Here is a 19,389-nt window from a genome sequence, read left to right on the forward strand (position 1 = left end):
GCGTGACACCTTTCACCATTGACTGTGACATGACTGACAAGAACAATGTTGGCGTGACAGTCATCAGTCACGACAGTAAAAACGTTACGCGCTTGACAGGATGTCACCATAGAGGCTTTTATATTAAAACATAACAATCTTCAATCCTGGGAAACCAAATAGTCCGGCGGCTTAGCTCCTGAATTGTGCGATTTTTGATACAAGCACCAAACTTTGCAGGATTACAAGCATTCGCATACTAATCAATTCTTGATATAGTGCCAACGACAATTTCCTATTTTCAGCTAGTAAACAGCAATGAAATTTTCAGCCAAGAGGCCCCCCTGCCCCTTCCCCACGAAGTATTTCTTCTTGTACTTTTATAAACCTTTTATTGTTGATTTTTATTACAATTGGCTTACAATTGTTATTTTATACCATCTGTTTGATACCAATAATTAAATAGGAAGTTATTGCATTGGAAAATATTTTTCGTTCCCCGCCCTCTGCTCCCGCGCGTCTTTCGTTTTGCGCTAGCGTCCAGGTCTCTCGATCGGTGAACCGTTCGCTAACAGAAGAAAAATAGGAAAATATAGGGCTGTGAACAATCTAAATTACAGCATTACATTCTAAATTTTGTACGTGCGACTTGGTATGATACCTGGCATAATAGTATTTGTCTATAAACCAGGACAAACAAATATTTCACGAAATTTCATTGATTTTAACCCTATCCGGTCCGGGAGGGGCGGAAAGTGCCCGTGCTGACTTTGAACGCTTATAACTTTTTCAAGATTCAACCAAACGCTACCAAACTTTGCGAATTTATCTAAAATTTATCTGGAAATTGGTAGGATAAGTTGTTGTGTCAGGAACTTGACGTCACCATGGCAACGGTATTTTGACAGGCATGTTTTCCCAATTTTGTAATTTTCGTGTTTCTATTTATAAAAAATAATTTTAATGCAATTATTTTCATCCTTTTACGGTTTTTAAGCACAGTTTTATTGATTTTGAGTACTTTGCAGTAATTTTGGGCGGTTTTATGACGTTTTGGAAAAAATTCGAAATCCATTCTGTTCCATTCTCGTACCTCGAGTCTTCGTCCCTTCTGCGCAGGCTCGTTTCCTGACCGCTGGTCAAAGAGAACGAAGAACCTGGGTACGAGGATGAAACGGCCCAGGAATGGCCAAATCTGCACAGTGTGTGAACAGTTTATCAAGTACGAATGTTATCACTCAATGTTATTATTAAACCACTGAATGCAATGGTCACAATGTTTAATATTAGTCAACGGTTACATGTATGGCTGGTGGGTGTCACGTGATGGGCCCAAGATGACGTATTGGGGAGGAAGTAATTCCAACTTTCCTTACTAGTGCGCATGCGCAGAAACTTGCCTTGCGCCATTTTCGTCCCCAGAGGCGGCGATCCTTCTGGTCAGCGCCAAGGATCGATCCCTGGTGCTGACCAGAAGGATCGCGGCGACGAGAATAAATGTGCTAATACCGGCTTGTATAGATGCACAGTACAGCATTTTGCTGACCATCAAATTTCATTTTCCATAAAACAGCTTCATTTTAGAGACGCCAGGAACTCTTATCAGTATTGCGTGCACATTCCAAGAAAGCTGAAGTGTTACGGAGTTACAAGCAAACAAACCAGATCGTGTTTCTTCTCCGACTTTTGCGGTTGTTGTTTTTTTACAAAGTAATATCAGAGTAGGAAATAACCAATCGTCCTTCGTGTTCTGAAAAGTAGCTATTCTAAATATCCAATTTTTTACTACATGGGAGGTGATCATTTCAGATATTTCATAGTCAACCATTATCTTTGCGCCATTTGAGCACCATTTCAATAAAACATAGCATATTTTAGAGAAAACGTTTACTTATTATTTCGTATGATTCTCCACAAAAGAAGAATACATTGCTGTTGTATTCGATTGACCGATAAAGTCGATAACGGTTAGAATAGGTTTATCTATAGATATCAATTTATCGGATGATTTTCCAATATCAATTTTTATCGATTGACTAACCGGGAGTAATATTAAATGTGTGTGATTCCCGCTTGATTCCAGGCCAAAGACCTGAGAAATTACAGGTAGCCCAAGCTCCTAAAGGAGCCGTCAAACATATAGAGTACATATGACATTGCGTAATAACGTTATTATAAGGGTTTGTATGGGAATTTAACGATCGTAAAAAATAATTCAAAATAAAGGGAAACAAGAACTTCAAGTAGTTTATAACCGGGCGGTTAATGTTGGACCACTTCTTTCAGCTTTTTGGCAAGAAAGGCACGGCGCCGCTTTGTAAAAAAAAAAACTTTAGAAAAGCAGTCACTTGAGAAACACACAAGCCGTGTTTGCGTCAGTCACGGAGTGTGCGTGACATGAATTTTCTTTATCACGTCATCTCCTGTTTTAAACCACATACCTGGCCGGATAAATTTCTGCTTACGCATGCAGTATTTATTTTGTTCCGGATGTTGAATAAAATAAACCCAAACCAGTTGAATGACATTAAAGAGAAGTCCATTTCACGCCAAAATAAAGACTAGACTAAGGCCATCCCGTTGTATTTCTTCGTTTAGCGTCGTCTGACGACTTAAGTCCGCGGTTTGCAAGAGTCACGGGGTTTGCGTGAACTGTAGCAGTGAGCGAAAATTCTCTTACTCACGTCATCCCTTTCTTTAATAAACTTGCATCAACAAATTCCTGCCTGTGCTTGCAAATTTTTATATTGTTCCGAATCTCAAACAAACTACACTCAAACCACTTGAATGGCATAAATTGATTTCGGTTAAAATTAAAGAAGCTTTAAAATCAAGTTCTTGAAGTTTAACTGCTATTTCCCCCCAAAAAAAAGAGCTTTCAGAAGCATTTGGGAAGTCGCGTGATTCGAAGCACGTAATTCTAACTGCGAGATTCGCTAGGTAATTCCCCTTTTCGTGATGACGTGTGTCCTGTGCCTTGACAAATTTTTGCTGGGTTTGCAATTTTCGTTTCGATTCCAAAAATAAACTCAAAAACACTTGCAAAACACACGAAAAATAATTCATATTTTCATTTAAAAATAGTTTGGACATGTCAAATCGCAACGTGAATGTTCAAGCCCTGAGCCAAACGCTTGAATATCAATTTAATGAACGATCGCCAGAAACATCAAAATTTGCGTGACCGTGACCTCCTTTTGGAACGATTTACCGACAAAAAAACGACAAAAACAAAACCCCAGGCAGATTATGAACCGGGCCCAGGCCCCGCCCGGTTAATTATTCGATAAAATCTACTTACCTATCCTCTTCTATGCATATCTTGAGTTTCTATACCGTTTGGGGGCGATTTGAAGCCATTTCAGTGGATTTTAGGTTCGCTGCGGACCTAAAACCCACTGAAATGGCTTCAAATCGCCCCCAAACGGCATAGCTGGCATGATTTTGTGTCCAGTTGATTTCTTTTTAGCAGAGTGATTTGGTCAACACAAGCGGCTTGGCCAAGGGGGGATTGGTTAAGAGTCTAGTTGGGAATTTCACTCGCGACTTCACCAGCAATAGGATATCACTCTCACCCCCTATTCCCCCTAGCCAGCAATGCAGGCTAACCTTTTCTCTCGAAAATGACAAAAGAAAGGGCAAGCATTTAGACCTCAGGCATACCTCCCCTAGTTTGTGAAAAATGACACACTTTTGTGAAATTAACCACTGACAGAAGATTTTATTAGGATATCTATATTGTTTGCAAAATAATATCCTGCACAAAATGCTCCTGTTTTCTTTTTCACCAGTAGTCATTTGCAGCATCTCAAAGGATTATACAAAGCATCTGTTCAATCCAGAAGTTTTGCAACTTAAATGGGCAGCGGTAATAATAATTACTAATAGCCTTGCAGTTTGAGAATATTTGCAAGCTGCGAAGAATCTCTCGCACAAGTGTTAGTGTACAAAGACATGATATTAAGTTCAAAACTGGCACTTAATGTTCAGAAGGGGAAGATCGAGTCTCCTTTTGCCCCATCACTGACCCCATCCAGCCCTTCTGCTATAGGCCTTTTTGTGTGAAATGTTAACAAACATAACTGCAATAGCAGGCCTTTTGTCAGAAAAAAATGTTAAGAGTCAATGTGAGATAACTCAAGTTCTAAGCAAACCAGTTTGTTGCTGTTACCAGCAATCTTCAACTCTTTCAGAAACAAAATAACCTGCTCTACAGCAGAACTCACTTTCTTTTTAAGAACACTTTATGTATCATGCTTACACATGTACAAGGTACATGTTAATAAGGCTTCATTCCTGTTTGATTTCTTTAATGTCACTTAAAAGTTCAGAGATACTGAAGTAATTGTCATTCTCCTCATTTGTCAATGGCCTCTCTGCATGGCATTCTTTTTTATGAGCTTTACAAGCTCCTTCATATATATGACACTTGCCACACTGGTTGCACACAAAAAGGTTTTCTCCTGTGTGTGTTCTTTTATGTCGGTTAAAACTCCCTGCCTGATTAAAACACTTGCCACACTGGTTACATTCAAAAGGCTTCTCACCTGTATGTGATCTTGCATGTACCTTTAGTGTTCCTGCCTGACTGAAACACTTGCCACATTTGTTACATTCAAAAGACTTTTCTCCTGTGTGTGTTTTCTTATGTTCGTTAAGATTTCCTACCCGACTAAAACACTTGCCACATTGGTTACACTCAAAAGGCTTCTCTCCTGTGTGTGTTTTCTTATGTTCGTTAAGATTTCCTACCCGACTAAAACACTTGCCACATTGGTTACACTCAAAAGGCTTCTCTCCTTTGTGTGTCTTTTTATGTTCCCTAAGATGCCCTGCCTGGCCAAAACACTTCCCGCACTGGTTACATTCGAAAGGCTTCTCTCCTGTGTGTGTTCTTTTATGCTGTTTAAGGTTTCCTTCCCGATTAAAACACTTGCCACAATGGATACATTCAAAAGACTTCTCTCCTGTATGGGTCACTATATGTTGCTTTAGATTGTGTGTACGAGTGAATCGTTTGCCACACTGGTTACACACAAAAGGCTTCTCTCCTGTATGTGTTCTTTTATGTTCGTTTAGAGCACTAGTTTGTTTAAATAATTTGCCACACTGGTTACATTCAAAAGGCCTCTTTCCTGTGTGAAGTATTTTATGTCGCTTAAGACTTGCTGCCTGACTAAAACACTTGCCACACTTGTTACATTCAAAAGGCTTCTCTTCTGTGTGAGTTCTTTCATGTTCCTTAAGAGTTCTTGCACGTTTAAATCTCTTGTCACATTGGTTACATACAAAATGCCTCTTTCCTGTGTGTGCAGATTTCTTATGTTCCTTATGATTTCTACCTTGGTGGGACTCTAAAAGACTCTCTCCTCCGTGATTATATTTCAAAAGCCGTCTCTCATGTTTGTCATCTTGCATGTTGCCTGGAATTTCTTTCCTGATTTTGCCAAACCTTGCATCAGTGACTAGTATTCTTTAAAAGAATAAGAGGCAAATGTTTCCTCTTGTTTATCCTAAAATGAAAAGAGGAATTTCTGTTAACCATTCACAATTTATTGAAAATAATACACCTATCAATGTTAATCCGCTAGGGAGAGGGGGGGGGGGGGGGGGCAGGCATAGGCTGGCCATTTGAACTTAGGCAAGACTTTCTGTTAAAATGCCCAAACCCATGGCAGTTGTGGATGTTCAAAAGAGTCACTAAATTTCAATAAAATGCTGTAAGATAGACCATGGAAAAGTGCAAAGTCCCCACTTCAGGCAAACAATTCCTTCCCAATGGGCGATTCCAGAAAATATCGAAACCACACAACGGATGGGTTTTTGAAATTCTGAGGGGAAGGGGGGGGGGGGGGGTCTTTGAACTGGAATTCTGGAGGGATGGGGGGATATGATTGGAATTCCGAAGGCATGGAGGAGTTCCAGATCTTGGATTTCCGAGGGGACAGACAAGAGTGTGTCCCTTGAAAAACGCTCATTTTGTGGACTACTAATTGGTACATAAATCACAAACTGATGACTGCATTGCGGAAGCAGGATACAAGACAAGTTTTTATCACCCAGCCATGTGCTTACATTCATTCACAAGGAAAACTGATAAAATGGGGGTTGTACATTAAGCTCCAGAGGCCTTACAGCAAGGCGCCCAAAAGTATGACCACTTTTAATTAATTCACATTCTTTCGTGCAGACTACCCAATCAGAGGCCGAGGAACGTTCCGCAATTCACAACAGAAAACCGCAAGCGGGCAAGATCCAAGCTGTGCTTTCTCATGGATACTTGAATTTTGGGTTTTTTTATGTTTTTTTTTTCTGCTTACCTACACTCGCAGATATCATGAGGTTATTGTGTACACTTTTCACTGTCGGGCTTTTATGTTTGTGTGTGCACGGGTGTTTGTTTGCGAAGATTTATCGCTGTTGACTTCTCAGCGCGTTGAAATTTAATTTCAAGGAATGATGCACAACTTTTCGGAATGGCACAGCGACTAGTACATGTAGCTTGATTTTTCCCTACTGAGAAAATAATTGGCCCCCGAGCAATCTTCTCGTGAAAACCCGGGATGGTCGAAATTGAACGGGACGTCGATTCAGTTTAGCTGCCGTCAAGTTCTCGAAAAGCCGCAAGCGGGAAAAGCTAAAAGTCATTCAAGGAACCGCGGCGGGTGTCGGTAAAACGCCGACTCGGGGTCGGGGTCGGGGTCGGGGCCGGGGTCGGCGGCAATTTTTTTATTTATTTTTTTTAAAAAAGTCACCGATTCAGATAAAAAAATACAAAGTTTATGTAAGCGTATGGGGCATTTTTAGTTGGAAAAAAGCATTTCCTTCACAAAATAGCTGGGCATCTTGATCCTTATAAGTTCAAAAGTATAAAAAAAGAAATTTGTGGTCTAGCAGGCGACAGGTGAAATTCTTACAGCTTGGCGGATAGATTTTGCTGCCGACTTCTGAGCGCTAGCACAAATGAATATTCCCTCGCCAACATAGCATGACCTTTTTCAGGTTTAAATTAAATTGTACATGAGTTTGTGTAGCAAGAAAAAATTAATTCAGGTTAATATCGTTAAAATAAAGCCGCCTTTCGTATCCAAAACTTTTTTTATTAAGAAGCAGAATTGTTTTGTTTAGACAGAGAAGCCCGCGTTAACATGTCTAGCAATCTTTAAGTTTCTACATTCGGTTACTGTTCAAAATATAAATGGAGGTATCTAGCCATCTCTCCAATTTGCGTGATCGAAATGCGTAAATACATTTTAATTAAAATTGATCTACAGTAAATGTACACATCGTTTTCGACGGAAATGGTGAGTTGTAGCCTGCCCGCCTTTCATCGCTCCCGCTTACTACATACACCATACAATCCGGCTTAGGTTGTTGTTCAAATTCTATCCAGTTCACAAATGAAGCAATTCACGTCTGTGCAAAATTTTAAAAAGCTTGCTGAATGAAGGATTTTCCTGACTGAAACATGTTACAACAAACTGCCCGACATGCGAGTTTCTATGTCGAATCAAACCGCTCTACTTCTTTGTAAATATTTCTTTTGATATGAAAGGCAACTTTATTTTTTATTGATATTAAACTGAGATAAATTACTACTCAACTGACATATACAATTCAATTTACACCTGAAACAGTTCATGCCCATCACAAATTCTACTAAAAAATCTGCCGTGCATGTTTTAGTAACAGAATTAGAATCTTCAAAAAATTTGCGAAATTTGCAGATTGAAATCTGCCAATCACAGCCCACTAGCATAACTTTCTGACCTTGCATTGTGGGCCAATAAGCATGAAACGAACAACAGCTTTCATCGGGTGGATTGGCTCATATAAACAGCACGTCGAAAGATGATGTCGAAAGATGGATGTTGTTAGATAGCTATGCACGTAACACTGAAAGCGGGTGTATGAATTATTCGACTACAGAGAAGTCGACAACAACATCTTACCGCTTAACTGTACTATGTTAAAGTTAAAATTTCACCTCTCGCCTGTTAGACCTTAACTGAATTTCTTTTCTCATACTTTTGAACTTATAAGGATCAAGATTTTTGGCGAATTTGTGAAGGAAATGCTTTTTTCCGACTTGAAATGCCTCACGATCTTTTATAAACTTTATAATTTCTAACTGACGAGGGCCACTAAGCGTCGCTTCCATGCAACTTTCGATTTTCACCTGAATCGGAGTATTCTAAAAAAATATTTAAAAAATGACCCCCACCCCGACCCCGAGTCGGCGTTTTACCGACACCCAACCGCATCTAGCGACTGACAAGTGTACTATTTACTTTAGATACCATAAATATTTCGTATTTGGGATAAATTATTTTAGCGTGAAATACACCAAAGAAAAAGCAACTTGCAAGTATTATTTTTCATAAACATTGTAATTGTCGGTAAATACTGTTTGCGCGTAGCGACGGAGTTGGCGTTTATCTTAACTTTACAACTTAGCTGTTGCTGTAAGTTAGATCTTTTGCATTTGCAGTTGCCACTTGTACACACCGGTAATAAGTCTCGTATAACCACAACAAAAATATATCAATCTCAACGCCGGTTACTGCGATGCAAAAGTAAATCGTGCTCGTAATAACAAGAAACACAACTTTATTTATGACTGGGATCATAAATACATGCGAAATGTTCCCTAAAATAGATCGTGCTCGCAATAATAGGAATCAGAACGCAACAACTTTACTTGTATAACTGTAGTCATACTGATGCAAAATGTTTCTATGAAAGCTAAACCTATAACTCTGAATCAAAACCTATAAATTCAACATTTCAACATTTTATTCAATATTTCAATATAGTTGAGTCGCTGCGTCGTTCCGAAACATGCGTATCCACGCTAAAAAGTCGGCCGCCATAACTCTCCACAAACAAACACGCGCACACATAAACATAAAAGCCCGACAGTGAAAAGTGTACACAATAACCTTATGATATCTGCTAGTGTAGGTAAGCAGAAACTGCATCTATGCTGGCCTTAAAAATTACTTTATACTCTTAACTTACAGCTTGTTGCCCACCGGCCGATCGAGAATACCGTCAATTGCATCGAACTATCGTACAGCAGTAGAGGGGATGTCTAAATTTTAACGTCATTATTTCGCATTTTGGAGTTACGATATTTGTAGCATAGGATTTCAAATACAAGCATCCATGAAACACTGCTTCGATCTTCCCTGCTTGCGGTTTTCTGTTCTAATTACAAGAACGTTCCTCGGCCTCTGATTGGATAGTCTGCACGAAAGAATGTGAATTAATTAAAAGTGGTCATACTTTTGGGCGGCTGACATGCTGACCAGGAGGGGACAAGGAGCCAACCGCAAGCAGCAAGAGCCGGGGACAAAAAAAAAAAATGCACCCAACTGAGTGTGAAGGCAAACAATGGCAGGAGGCGGAGGGATTTACAAAGCATGGTGAAGTTCAATTCTGGACGACCAAACACATGAAATCCATCTGCTGGCAGGAAGGAGGATTTGAACCCAGGACCTTTGGATTACAATTGCAGCTTCCTTACCAGTAGGCCAGACTGCCCCCTAAAAAAGCTTACTGGGTGCTTATATTAATCGGCAATAATCTGAATAAGAGGGTAGCAAAGGGTTTATGTGTGACGCGTGAAAAGGGCAAACTGAAAATTAGATCGTGACGCGTGAAAATAGGGCAACAAGTGCACAGGGAGCAGAGGAATTGTAGTAGAAATATCAATAAAAACGTCTTACCTCTTAAAATTGCATTCTTGTGTTTATTTCCGTTGTTAATGCCTGTGTCGCACATGGAGGTTGGGTGCCAAGGAACCCGGGGGCTGGAGCTGCCGACCCCTAACCCAGGTAGCAAAAACACCCCGAAAGGCTGCCCTAGCCACAACCCAGCCACGAGCCCCGCCCGCCACACCCAGCCCCGTCCCAGCACCCGTCACACTGAATGAAATTCAGTGGAGGAAAAAGAAAAAAAAAAAAAAAAAAATTTGAAGTAAGCCACAACGCCTCGAGCACTAAACTCAGTGAAGCTACGCGACTCAGTGAAACTACTAGCACGTGCAACAGCGCACGCATCAGAACGCAGCAGGTAACCGCTGACCACGAGAGCGCCGGAAGTTGCCCGCAGCGCTTGACACAAAGTAAATGCCATGCAAAGGAAATAGCCAGCCCGCCAATGTACGCTAATAAACGCCAACGCCACACAACTACAGAACAGCCACAATAGCTCCTAGTCGCTAACTAAGTTAAATAATATATTTAACCTTGTAAAATAATATATTTAACCCCATTTAAAACCTCATTTGCAAACCAAATATAAGCATTCATTTTGCGATCGATCGAACCAAACCGCCATTACTTGAATAGTGTCGACCGCTGCTTACTGGGTCCGTGTATTCCGTTGGACTTCGTCCACAGGCGGCCCAAGCGCACTATGTGTATTATTCATAAAGTATAAGCGAACGTGACCCTTACCTTCGAGCGGCGTTGTGTTACAAAGATGCGATTTATAAGGCTTTGTATGGGAACTCAACGATTTTGTTTTAAAAGGAATAATATGCAATGTTCTGCTAATAAAATCGACTAACCTTATTGCCTTGTTGTATTCTTTGTTGTTCGCCCGCTTCTCAGGCCATTTTGAAGCGTTTTCGGTGAGTTAGCGCTGGCTGGTGGTGTTCCACTATAAACGAAGTGAAGGCTAGCTGGAGACCTCTGAGCGAACCCTCACCACGCGAAAGCTAATGAATTCTAAACAAGTCAACACAAAATCCCCGAATTGCCACCATTTAGACCGCAGGTTAATGTTCAAACCGTACGATTCGCGCTAGCTTCCAAATTCCCTTGCACAGGCTCTCGAAGAGCTCCGTTTTGCATCGATTCTACCCATCTTCACTTCGCCATTCTCCGAAATCCGAACGGCTGCACTACGAGATTCGAACACTAAAGCTTAGCGACCGCGTCATAGCGACAAAATGACATTCACCCGACGGGAGGGTCGCTACTTTTGCCCGCTCGCAAAATGACACCGTCGGGGGAGCCGGTGCGTGTTATTAGTTATCCCCGAGAAACTAGCTTTCCCACGTATTTTATTTTTATTTTCCATGATTAACGTACGAATTATGGACGTGTAAGTTTTAAAATTGCTGTTTTAAACTTTCTCTCCCTCATAGTCCGCGATATTCGGACGAAACCAATAGAATAAAAATAAATCAGTGTCAGATCAATTGAAACCCCCCTTTGCGGTTTCAAGTGCAGTTTCAAGTGACAGGTCACGCGCGTGGTTTCAGTTCGAATTACAGAAAAATTAAAGTCAACTTGGATGGTGCAGGTGATCAATAGATTTAGCTCCTTGATTTATATAGTTTTAGCTTCCTTTACTGCAATACATACAATAAACCTTTTCGAAACCAAGTGTTTTTATTAAATGGGTGACATCAGTACAGACATCCAGTTTCAGCCAGCATTGAGTATTCCTGTTTCCTAAAATAAGAAAATTATATTTACTAATAAATTATGTTATGAAACTGACCGTAAGCAGCAGCAAAACTGGGTAGCAGTCGGTTTTCTTCATTCATTTCACCCATTTGTTTTTCTCTTGGCCCCACAATTTTGTCCTTGGCTTGAGAGGATATGTACCCAAGTAAAACGTTAAAAATATGTCTACCAGCCTTATACAGTAGTCAGATAGTACAGAGTCACAACACTTCACAGCATCACCAAAACGAACTAACTTGGCATAGTTTGTTCGAGGATTTTTTTTTTCTTTTTTCCCAAAATCATGCGAGGTATATGGAGAAAAATGAAACAAGAAACATATCAAAGAAACACATATCTCAATCAAACGCCCCCGGCGTTTATTTCAAATTTAGGTTGGTGGACCCGGCCTTTATTTGAAGCCGGCGTTTAATCGGGTTAAAGGACTGTAATTTTCTGTCAATTTTTCAGATTAATTTACTGTTACCAATCTCTGAAATACTGTCTTGTGTGTGTACTTGAGAGTTCAATTTTGGGACTAATCCTGTGTTAACTTTACCTGACTGTAAACAAGCCAGCTATGTGTACCACCCTAGATAAACAGAGACCATATTGGAGAAAATTTTCTACTTCCATAAGGGTTAATTCCATAAATTAATGTTCTTCAAAATTGCTCCCTTAACACAAAAAGGCAAAGTCTGCATGCAAGCCTAGTTGCCCATCAGGCCATAGCATATCCTGGTTTAAGTAGGATTAAGCAACCAGGAGTATTTCTACTTGCCCCTGGATGAGATGCAAGTACAGTTGCATCAAAGGTACCCCCTCCCCTCCCCCCCCTCCCCAGCATTAATTTGCCGGTTCCCATTCTACACTTGGTGGAGAGGGACTACGAGAGTACACTTGCCCAAGAACACAACATAATGACACCAGTCCGGGTTACACCTGAACAGCTTGATCTGGAGTCCAGTGTACTGACCATTAGGTCACCGCACCTCAATCTATACAACTACCCCATTACTATGACAACATTTTTATTTATGGTACAGGTTTGACTTTACCTGTGTTATAAATTATAATGGATCAGCAGCTCAAGAGTTCTCAGCCACATTCACATGCTTTATTTTTTGGTTACTAAGTTCTCAACATATGAACAAAAGAGAGCATTCGCTGTTTTCAACGTTCCCATAATACATCTTGTTAACCACGCAAAATTTTTGCATAAGCATAATTGTTTTCAATTTCTCTTGGGATTTACAATGACGCACAATCGTCCCAAGAGAAATTGAAAACAATGCTTATGTAAAATTTTAGGGGGGTAAACAAGGTGTATTATGGGATCTTGAAAAAAGCGAATGCAAAAAAATATATATATATATACCAAAGTCAAAATATAGGGTGGCTAGGATTTCAACAGTGCTATGTAGCACATGACATATGTGATTGGCACGGGCCATATTGCCCATGCTGTTCATGACACCAAATATATAGCTTATGGCCCTTGTTGTACTTTAGTATAGATAAAGATTTTCTGAGTAAAATCAGGATAGCCTGTATGTCTCTGAAACAGGCTTTCAGTGTTCTATCCTGAGTTTACTCCTCAGAAAATGTTTATGGATACTATTCTAAGTGCATAATAAAGTACAGTCGCACTGTAGTGTTCTACATTTCATGGCAGAAATAAACAAGGGACTAACACAGAAGACGTGCTGGTGAGCAAAAAAACTTCAAATATTAAGACTGCAGAGTATACAGAGGATTACAAGTGGAGCATTCTCAGTACCTATAATCAGTAAAAAGATATTGCCAAGCTTTGCACCCTTCTGCATGTACTTCACATAATTTACAACCTCGTGCAAGTTTATTTAAGTTTATTTGTACAATCAAGGAGATAATTCAAAAAACATACAGGCCGATTTGTCTAACAATTACCTTCTTTGACGTGACATAAAGTATCTACGGATTATTTATAAAATGACAATTCTAGAAATCGAGCGCTTGAGCAACAGAAGTAATTTTACTCACCCAATGTTTTGCTTCTAAAGTAGTGAATACAGTTGACTGTAGTTAATTTCGAACCATCTTCGCTCGCGCATTTTACTCAGTCCCTCAACTTCCCTCAAAAAGTTAAAGAACTTAACCTCACAGTGGTTGCACTTGAAGGGGGAAATTACTCTAAAGCGTTTCTAAGCGTTCGAGTTTTCCTCAAAGTTATGCATCACGCCCCCACCCCGGACACGGGAACGCCCGGGGCCGCCGGGGGGGGAGGCGGGGGGGCGGACGGGACGGCCCGGGGACCGGGGGCGCGGGGGGGGGCCGCCGAGAGAGAGGGGGAGCGGAGAGGGGCGGAGGGAGGGGGGGCCCGACGGGGGGCGGGGGGAGGAGGGGGGAGAGGCGCCCGACACGAGAGCGCCGCGCGCGCGCGGGACGGGCCGCCGGCCCCGGCACGACAGACCCCGCCCACGGGGCCCGCGCCGAGGCGCGGGGCCCCGCGCCGGGGGGGGGGCCGGGGATGACTGGCATTATCCTGACCAGTGATCTTGCGTGGCTCTTCTGCGCGTTGAGATGTCATGAAATTCCGCTTTTTTAGTAATTCTCTGCAACTTAGTTGTGCAAAAGTGACCAGGTGATGCCCTGTAGTATGTTTAAAAAACATTTGCGCCATAGAGTAGGCTTCTACAACACTTAAGATAAAAAAGAAAACGAATGCTTTGTCCAGATCGGTCACTCCAGACTTCGAAGTAGCCATTTTGTTGATGCGCATATGACGTCAGCTTGCTCTCGCCCCAACTAGTTCCAGATCTCTTTTTGGTTCTTGGACATTTTTGAATCTGGTAATGGCGGCAAGCCGAAGCCGAAGTTTACGCGTGAAAAAAGTGGTCTTCCAATTCGAATTTGAACTTAAAATTTGGCAAGGTTAGCATTCAATGTAAGTACATTCCAAAACCCGAAGAGAAAAGGGAAGGTAAAATTTTGATCATAGTACCCACTGTGCCAGCTTTGCTTGGCAGTTCTTAGCAATTTTTAACAGTAAAAAAAAGGTACTTTAGGCAATTAATCATCTGCAACTGAGAATTATACTGTGTTAATTTCAATTCTTCACATTCTTTCTGGTCCAAGCTTCTGGTCCATGAATGTCTTTAATCAACGTCATTTTGTCAACAACTTGTCCTCCCTGATAAAAAAGGCAAAAGCTCAAAATTAGTCCTGTTAACCTACACAAGCTACTCTAATTACAACACATTTTCGCGACATCAGATTTTTAAGCTTTTTGGTGATTTGTGAAAACCGCAAAAAAATTTTAATCCGTCACAAGTGCTTAGTTTTTTTTTCTCTGTGCAGAAACATCATTACTTCCTTGATCACTACCCTCGTAATATCCAGGTGATTATTTAAAAAGCTGTCCATTCATTTGTCTATTTTCTTTTTAGCTCGCTTTTCTTGCTGAATTGTCAAACTGTACTGTACAGTGGTCATCGTAAACATTGGTATCGCAAAATATTACCCTAACAAAATGCCGGGGGAGGGGGGTACTCTGGATTGTAAATGACGGGGATAATCGAATGGAGGCAAAACTCAGGACCCAAAAAAATCCCTAAGTCTTCAGACATTACCCAAAAAAATCCCTGGATCAAAAATAACTCCCCAAAAAAATCCTTTGTCAAATTACCCCTAAATCGCCAGGAGGGGCAATAATATAACACATAGAAAATCATAAAAAATTGAACGCTTGTGTTTGTTTATTCAATATACATGTACCATAAATACGCCAAGGCACTTCAGTTCGTTTTTAATACCCAAAAAATCCCCTATTTAAATAAGTCACCCAAAAAAATCCCGGAATTGAAAATTTCAAACCCCAAAAAATCTTTCGATCATCCCCGTCATTTACAAGCCGGAGTTCCCCCCCTGGGACAAAATGGGGAAAATTATTATTATAATATAAATTTGTCGCCTTACTGAAGTAAAAAAAAAAGAATAGAGCAGACCTTCAAGAAGCTTTGTCATTTACCAGAAGAAAAAGTGACGAAGAATTTTCTTCACCTACGCACCAGCTAAAAAGGTTTTATGCATAGACATGACATTTTTTTTTCAAAATTCCAGGATCATTTCCCCAGGGGGTACTCAGGATTTCAAGTGATGGGGATGATGGAAGGATTTTTTTGGGTTTAAAATTTTTTGGTTCCGGAATTTATTTGGATAGGAAAATTTGGCAAGAACTTTTTTTGGATTTAAGCAGACATGTTTTGGGGTATTAAAAACAATTTGGAGACTCGTGGTAGTGCCTTGGCTGCATAGTTCTGCGACTACTAAAGTACAAACAAAAATGTTTAGCTGTTGATTTTTGAGGGGTCAATTTTGATCTAGGGATTTTGTGGGTTATGTTGGAAGCCCTAGGAATTTTTTTGGCCCAACATTCGATCATTCCGCCACTTGAAATCCCGAATACCTTCTGGGGGCATTTCAGTACTAAGACTTACCAGATCAACATCGACTTGCTCTATGGAGATTTCTGTCTTGCTGTGGATGGTCATTCGTGTATATCCATAATGCTCTGTGCGATACGCTGTCCAGGGAGCTTTGTCCTTTAGAAACGGGTCATGCTTTGAACTACATCCCTGTAAAAAAAAAGCCCACTTATAAGCAACAGGAAAAATCAACAGAGTTAAGGTCAACACACATGAGGAGACACTGGTCCCTGTTACTAGTCCGTTGGAGAATTTACACAAGGAGACCAGTCAAAGGGACTTGTCCCCTTGCGTGTGCCAAACAGGCCTTATTAAAAAATGCAAGAGCAAATATAGTCAAGATATTCTAAGAGATAGTGCCGACTCTCCTGATAAATTCTGGTGTGCCATTAAAAAGCTGTATCCAACGAAACTACCATCAGAACAAGGATCAGCATTTCAGATAAATGGAACGAAGTCTACCGATAAGAAATTCATCTCAAATGGTTTTTGTGACTTTTTTACTAACGCTGCCATCAATTTGAAAAGAAAGTCGTTTTTGCTTCGTGACTTTGTTTGGTGCAAACCTAACGGAACGAAACCCCCTCTTAGCAAAGAGAAATTCCTTTTCAGAGCTGTGAAAGAAGCAGATATTCTGAGGGAGCTGAAAACACTTAAGAGGGTCCTGCTCTTAGAATCGCCTGTACATATGCAAGATAAATAAAATCGATTTTCTCAAACTTTGTCAGGATAAAGGCTTTTACTAACTTGTTTCAAAAATGTATCTCTGAAATTGTTTCGATTTTTATTTTTTTCGTCGAGAGGACTCTTCGGATTTGGCCGCTCGAAGCGCCAAATTCGGCTCTAAAATACTACTTTTTTCGAAGGCGAGTATAAAAAATATGATCCGTAGCAGCAAAGGCTGGTACATAGTATTAAAATATCATCTTTCAACAGTTATTTAACGCTCTCAGATCCGAATAAAATTTAAATCTGAATTTTTATCAAATTTTCAAAATTATACGCTTCGGCCATGTTGCATCACGCTTAAATTTAGGTCAACTTCGTGAGCCAAAAAGTCAATCTGGTACATGGATTAGGCTGTCAAAACTATTTCTCTGAATAAAGGTATCACTTCATCTTCGACTTTATCCAAAAACTAGCCTGGGTAAATAAAACGGAAAAAATCGAGAGCGGCTTGAAAACTTGACACTTGAGCTAATTACTTGACATTTTGACCTTTCATGTTGCGATTGTTATCGCACAGATTGATCTAGAAAGTTCGACTTTGGGTCTTATTCCCCGTCAAATAGTATTTTTAGTCTCCCAAATAACCGAGCGAAATCATTTATTATATTTTACAGTAAAAATAAGCCTCAAATGAACATTCTTAGCACGTTTATTTTGAGTTACAAATTCTGCAAATTACATCTGGCGGTTTGGCGAGGTCCGACAATGCACGCAATGAAAATATCAGTTTATAAATCACCACCGAGGTAAATCTTCCTTAAAAATCGAAGAATAGATAGTAAACTAAATTAATTACACATTTTCCTACCTTTATCGAGCCTATTTAACTGCGCTGCGCAGTTCTTGCTCTGCACGTCCTTTTTTTTTTTTTTTTTTTTTTTCTCAGTGACCAGACTGATGCCCCCCGCTCGGCCAGGCTGGGGTCACGCAAGGTTTAAAAGCTAGAAAACACTTACTAATGGGTAATTTTCAAATGCTTTGGTCTTAATAAGCATGTTTAGCGTGAGATGTCCGATTTTGAAGCGTTTTATTCAAACAAAATTCTAAATTTTCATGCCTCGAAAGAAAAATATATTTCAGCGGGCCAGAATCTGTGAATAAATACCATTACGTTGGTGTTAAAGAATGTGCTGACATGACAAGTTTCACTTTCGATCGGTTAGACCTCGAGTCACGTAATTTTTCAAAGCTATTATCAGCAGCTACCTTTCAAATCTTTGCGAATCCATTAATCTTTACTTACAAAATTCAGTGTGAAGTATTTTGAAGCGTTTGAATCAAAGAAAATACTAAAATTTCACGCTTTAAAAAATACGCTTTAGCGGACAAGAATTTATATTTATTTACATAACGTTTGTGTTCTGGAATGTGCTGGCGTTAGCAAATTTTTACTTTCACAAGGCACTAATCGGCAAGAATCACGCAATGCTCTGAAAAGTTTAAATCTGCTACAAATGGAAACTAAACAAATCCTCTGGTCTAAACTTAGCATGTTAAGTGTGAAATGTTCGTCTTTTTAGCGTTATTTATTTTTGGAGCTGTGTCATCTAGAGGATTTCTGAAATCTGATGGAAAACCACTGAGACAAACATGCCCTGACTTGCAAGGGTTACGTCATTGGTAAATTAATTCCCCGGGGAATTCCCATTCAGCAAAACACAGGTCTGGTGTTCTTCTCAATTTGGTTTAATTATTTGCTCCAATATTCCATTAATTTTTCGGAGCTGGTTATTCAATCTTTAAACGGTAATTCAATACAACACTGGATGCAGATTTAAAAAATTTTTTGTTTCACGGATCAGGATCGTGGGAATTAAATTTGACTACCATATAAGAAAAATATTTAATTTCGGATGAAACTAGTCAACCATGAAATGTCTCGCAAGGTGTTTTCTTACCATCTTGTTTGTTAGTCGCAACATTGTTCGACGCAGGTAAAGGGGATAAGGGGGGGGGGGGGTGCATTTTTTGTTCCCCCCACATGGCTCCCCTAAAGTGCTCACGAGACCAGCGCAGTTGTAAGCTCTAAGAGCTCTTGTTTGACGAGAAGTGGTAACGTAAATGCGTCCATTCTACAAATCCATAAACTGTCGGCGAATGTTATCAAGTTACATATTAACCACAGACACAGGGTACCCAAGCACCCCTTGAAGACTGGGGAGGTGGGGGACGGGTTTTGTACAATGTGTAAAGAAAAACGACTCAAAAAAAAAAAAAAGAAAACGCTAAATTTAAAGGCTATAAAGCAAGTTATAGCAGAAGTACATAATCTAAATGCCGTGTGACCTTGCCATTAAACATTTCACTCAGAAAACAAATTAAAACTAAAAACAAATTCAAAAAATACTCCGAAATAAAGGGGAAGCATCGATCTAATTTTATGAGATCTGTGATGGAAAAACATCCGATGATAACCAGAGATGGAAAAAGTTGCTTTCCGTTTCAATACAGTGATAAACTGCTTGAATTTAATATTACACAGGCAAATTATGCGCGCTCGAAGGGGGAATAAAAACCAAAGAAAACGAAACCATTGGTAGAATAAAATATTTATTTTTTGGTTAAAGAAAGTATGTTTCGCTTTGCTGAACGTCTTTAAATCAACAAAATAATATTTTCTTGAGCTACAAAAATAACCACGACTTGAAGCTCGTTTGGAATACTCGTTTTCTGAATTTCGATATTAAAACTGCTAACTGAAAATTGTTTGGGAATATTTTCGAAAAGCGAGCGATACAACAATTGAAAACACA

The 19,389-nt window shown here is 40.0% G+C and overlaps 4 protein-coding genes across 6 annotated transcripts in view; 2 read left to right on the plus strand and 2 right to left on the minus strand.

Moving 5' to 3' along the window:
• LOC144638393 (uncharacterized) overlaps positions 1-19,389 on the plus strand; it is a 252,085-nt gene that overhangs the window by 77,959 nt on the left and 154,737 nt on the right.
• The window catches only part of LOC144638336 (uncharacterized), a 71,683-nt gene that overhangs the window by 28,762 nt on the left and 23,532 nt on the right, over positions 1-19,389 (plus strand). The window lies entirely within an intron of this gene.
• Positions 4,206-10,895, minus strand: LOC144638222 (uncharacterized). Of its 3 annotated transcripts, none has more exons than XM_078497425.1 (2): positions 10,556-10,895; positions 4,206-5,492 (listed from the first exon to the last, which is right to left on the minus strand). In XM_078497425.1, exon 2 carries the CDS (start codon positions 5,395-5,397, stop codon positions 4,270-4,272), a length of 1,128 nt encoding a protein of 375 aa, XP_078353551.1. In that variant the 5' UTR covers positions 5,398-5,492; positions 10,556-10,895; the 3' UTR covers positions 4,206-4,269. The 3 variants fall into 3 exon arrangements, with proteins under 3 accessions (XP_078353551.1, XP_078353553.1, XP_078353552.1); XM_078497427.1 differs by lacking the exon at positions 10,556-10,895 and adding an exon at positions 9,711-10,515; XM_078497426.1 differs by lacking the exon at positions 10,556-10,895 and adding an exon at positions 9,001-9,191.
• LOC144638199 (acid phosphatase type 7-like) overlaps positions 13,967-19,389 on the minus strand; it is a 28,764-nt gene continuing 23,341 nt past the window's right edge. The window contains exons 12-13 of the mRNA XM_078497405.1: positions 15,920-16,057; positions 13,967-14,613 (exon numbers count right to left, since the gene is read on the minus strand). Of these exons, the coding sequence (XP_078353531.1) occupies positions 14,530-14,613; positions 15,920-16,057 (222 nt within the window). The 3' untranslated portion in view covers positions 13,967-14,529. The remainder of the gene's footprint in view (positions 14,614-15,919; positions 16,058-19,389) is intronic.

The sequence above is a fragment of the Oculina patagonica genome, chromosome 14, assembly GCF_052425735.1.
Source record: "Oculina patagonica isolate OP01 chromosome 14, crgOcupat, whole genome shotgun sequence".
Taxonomy (NCBI): domain Eukaryota; kingdom Metazoa; phylum Cnidaria; class Anthozoa; order Scleractinia; family Oculinidae; genus Oculina; species Oculina patagonica.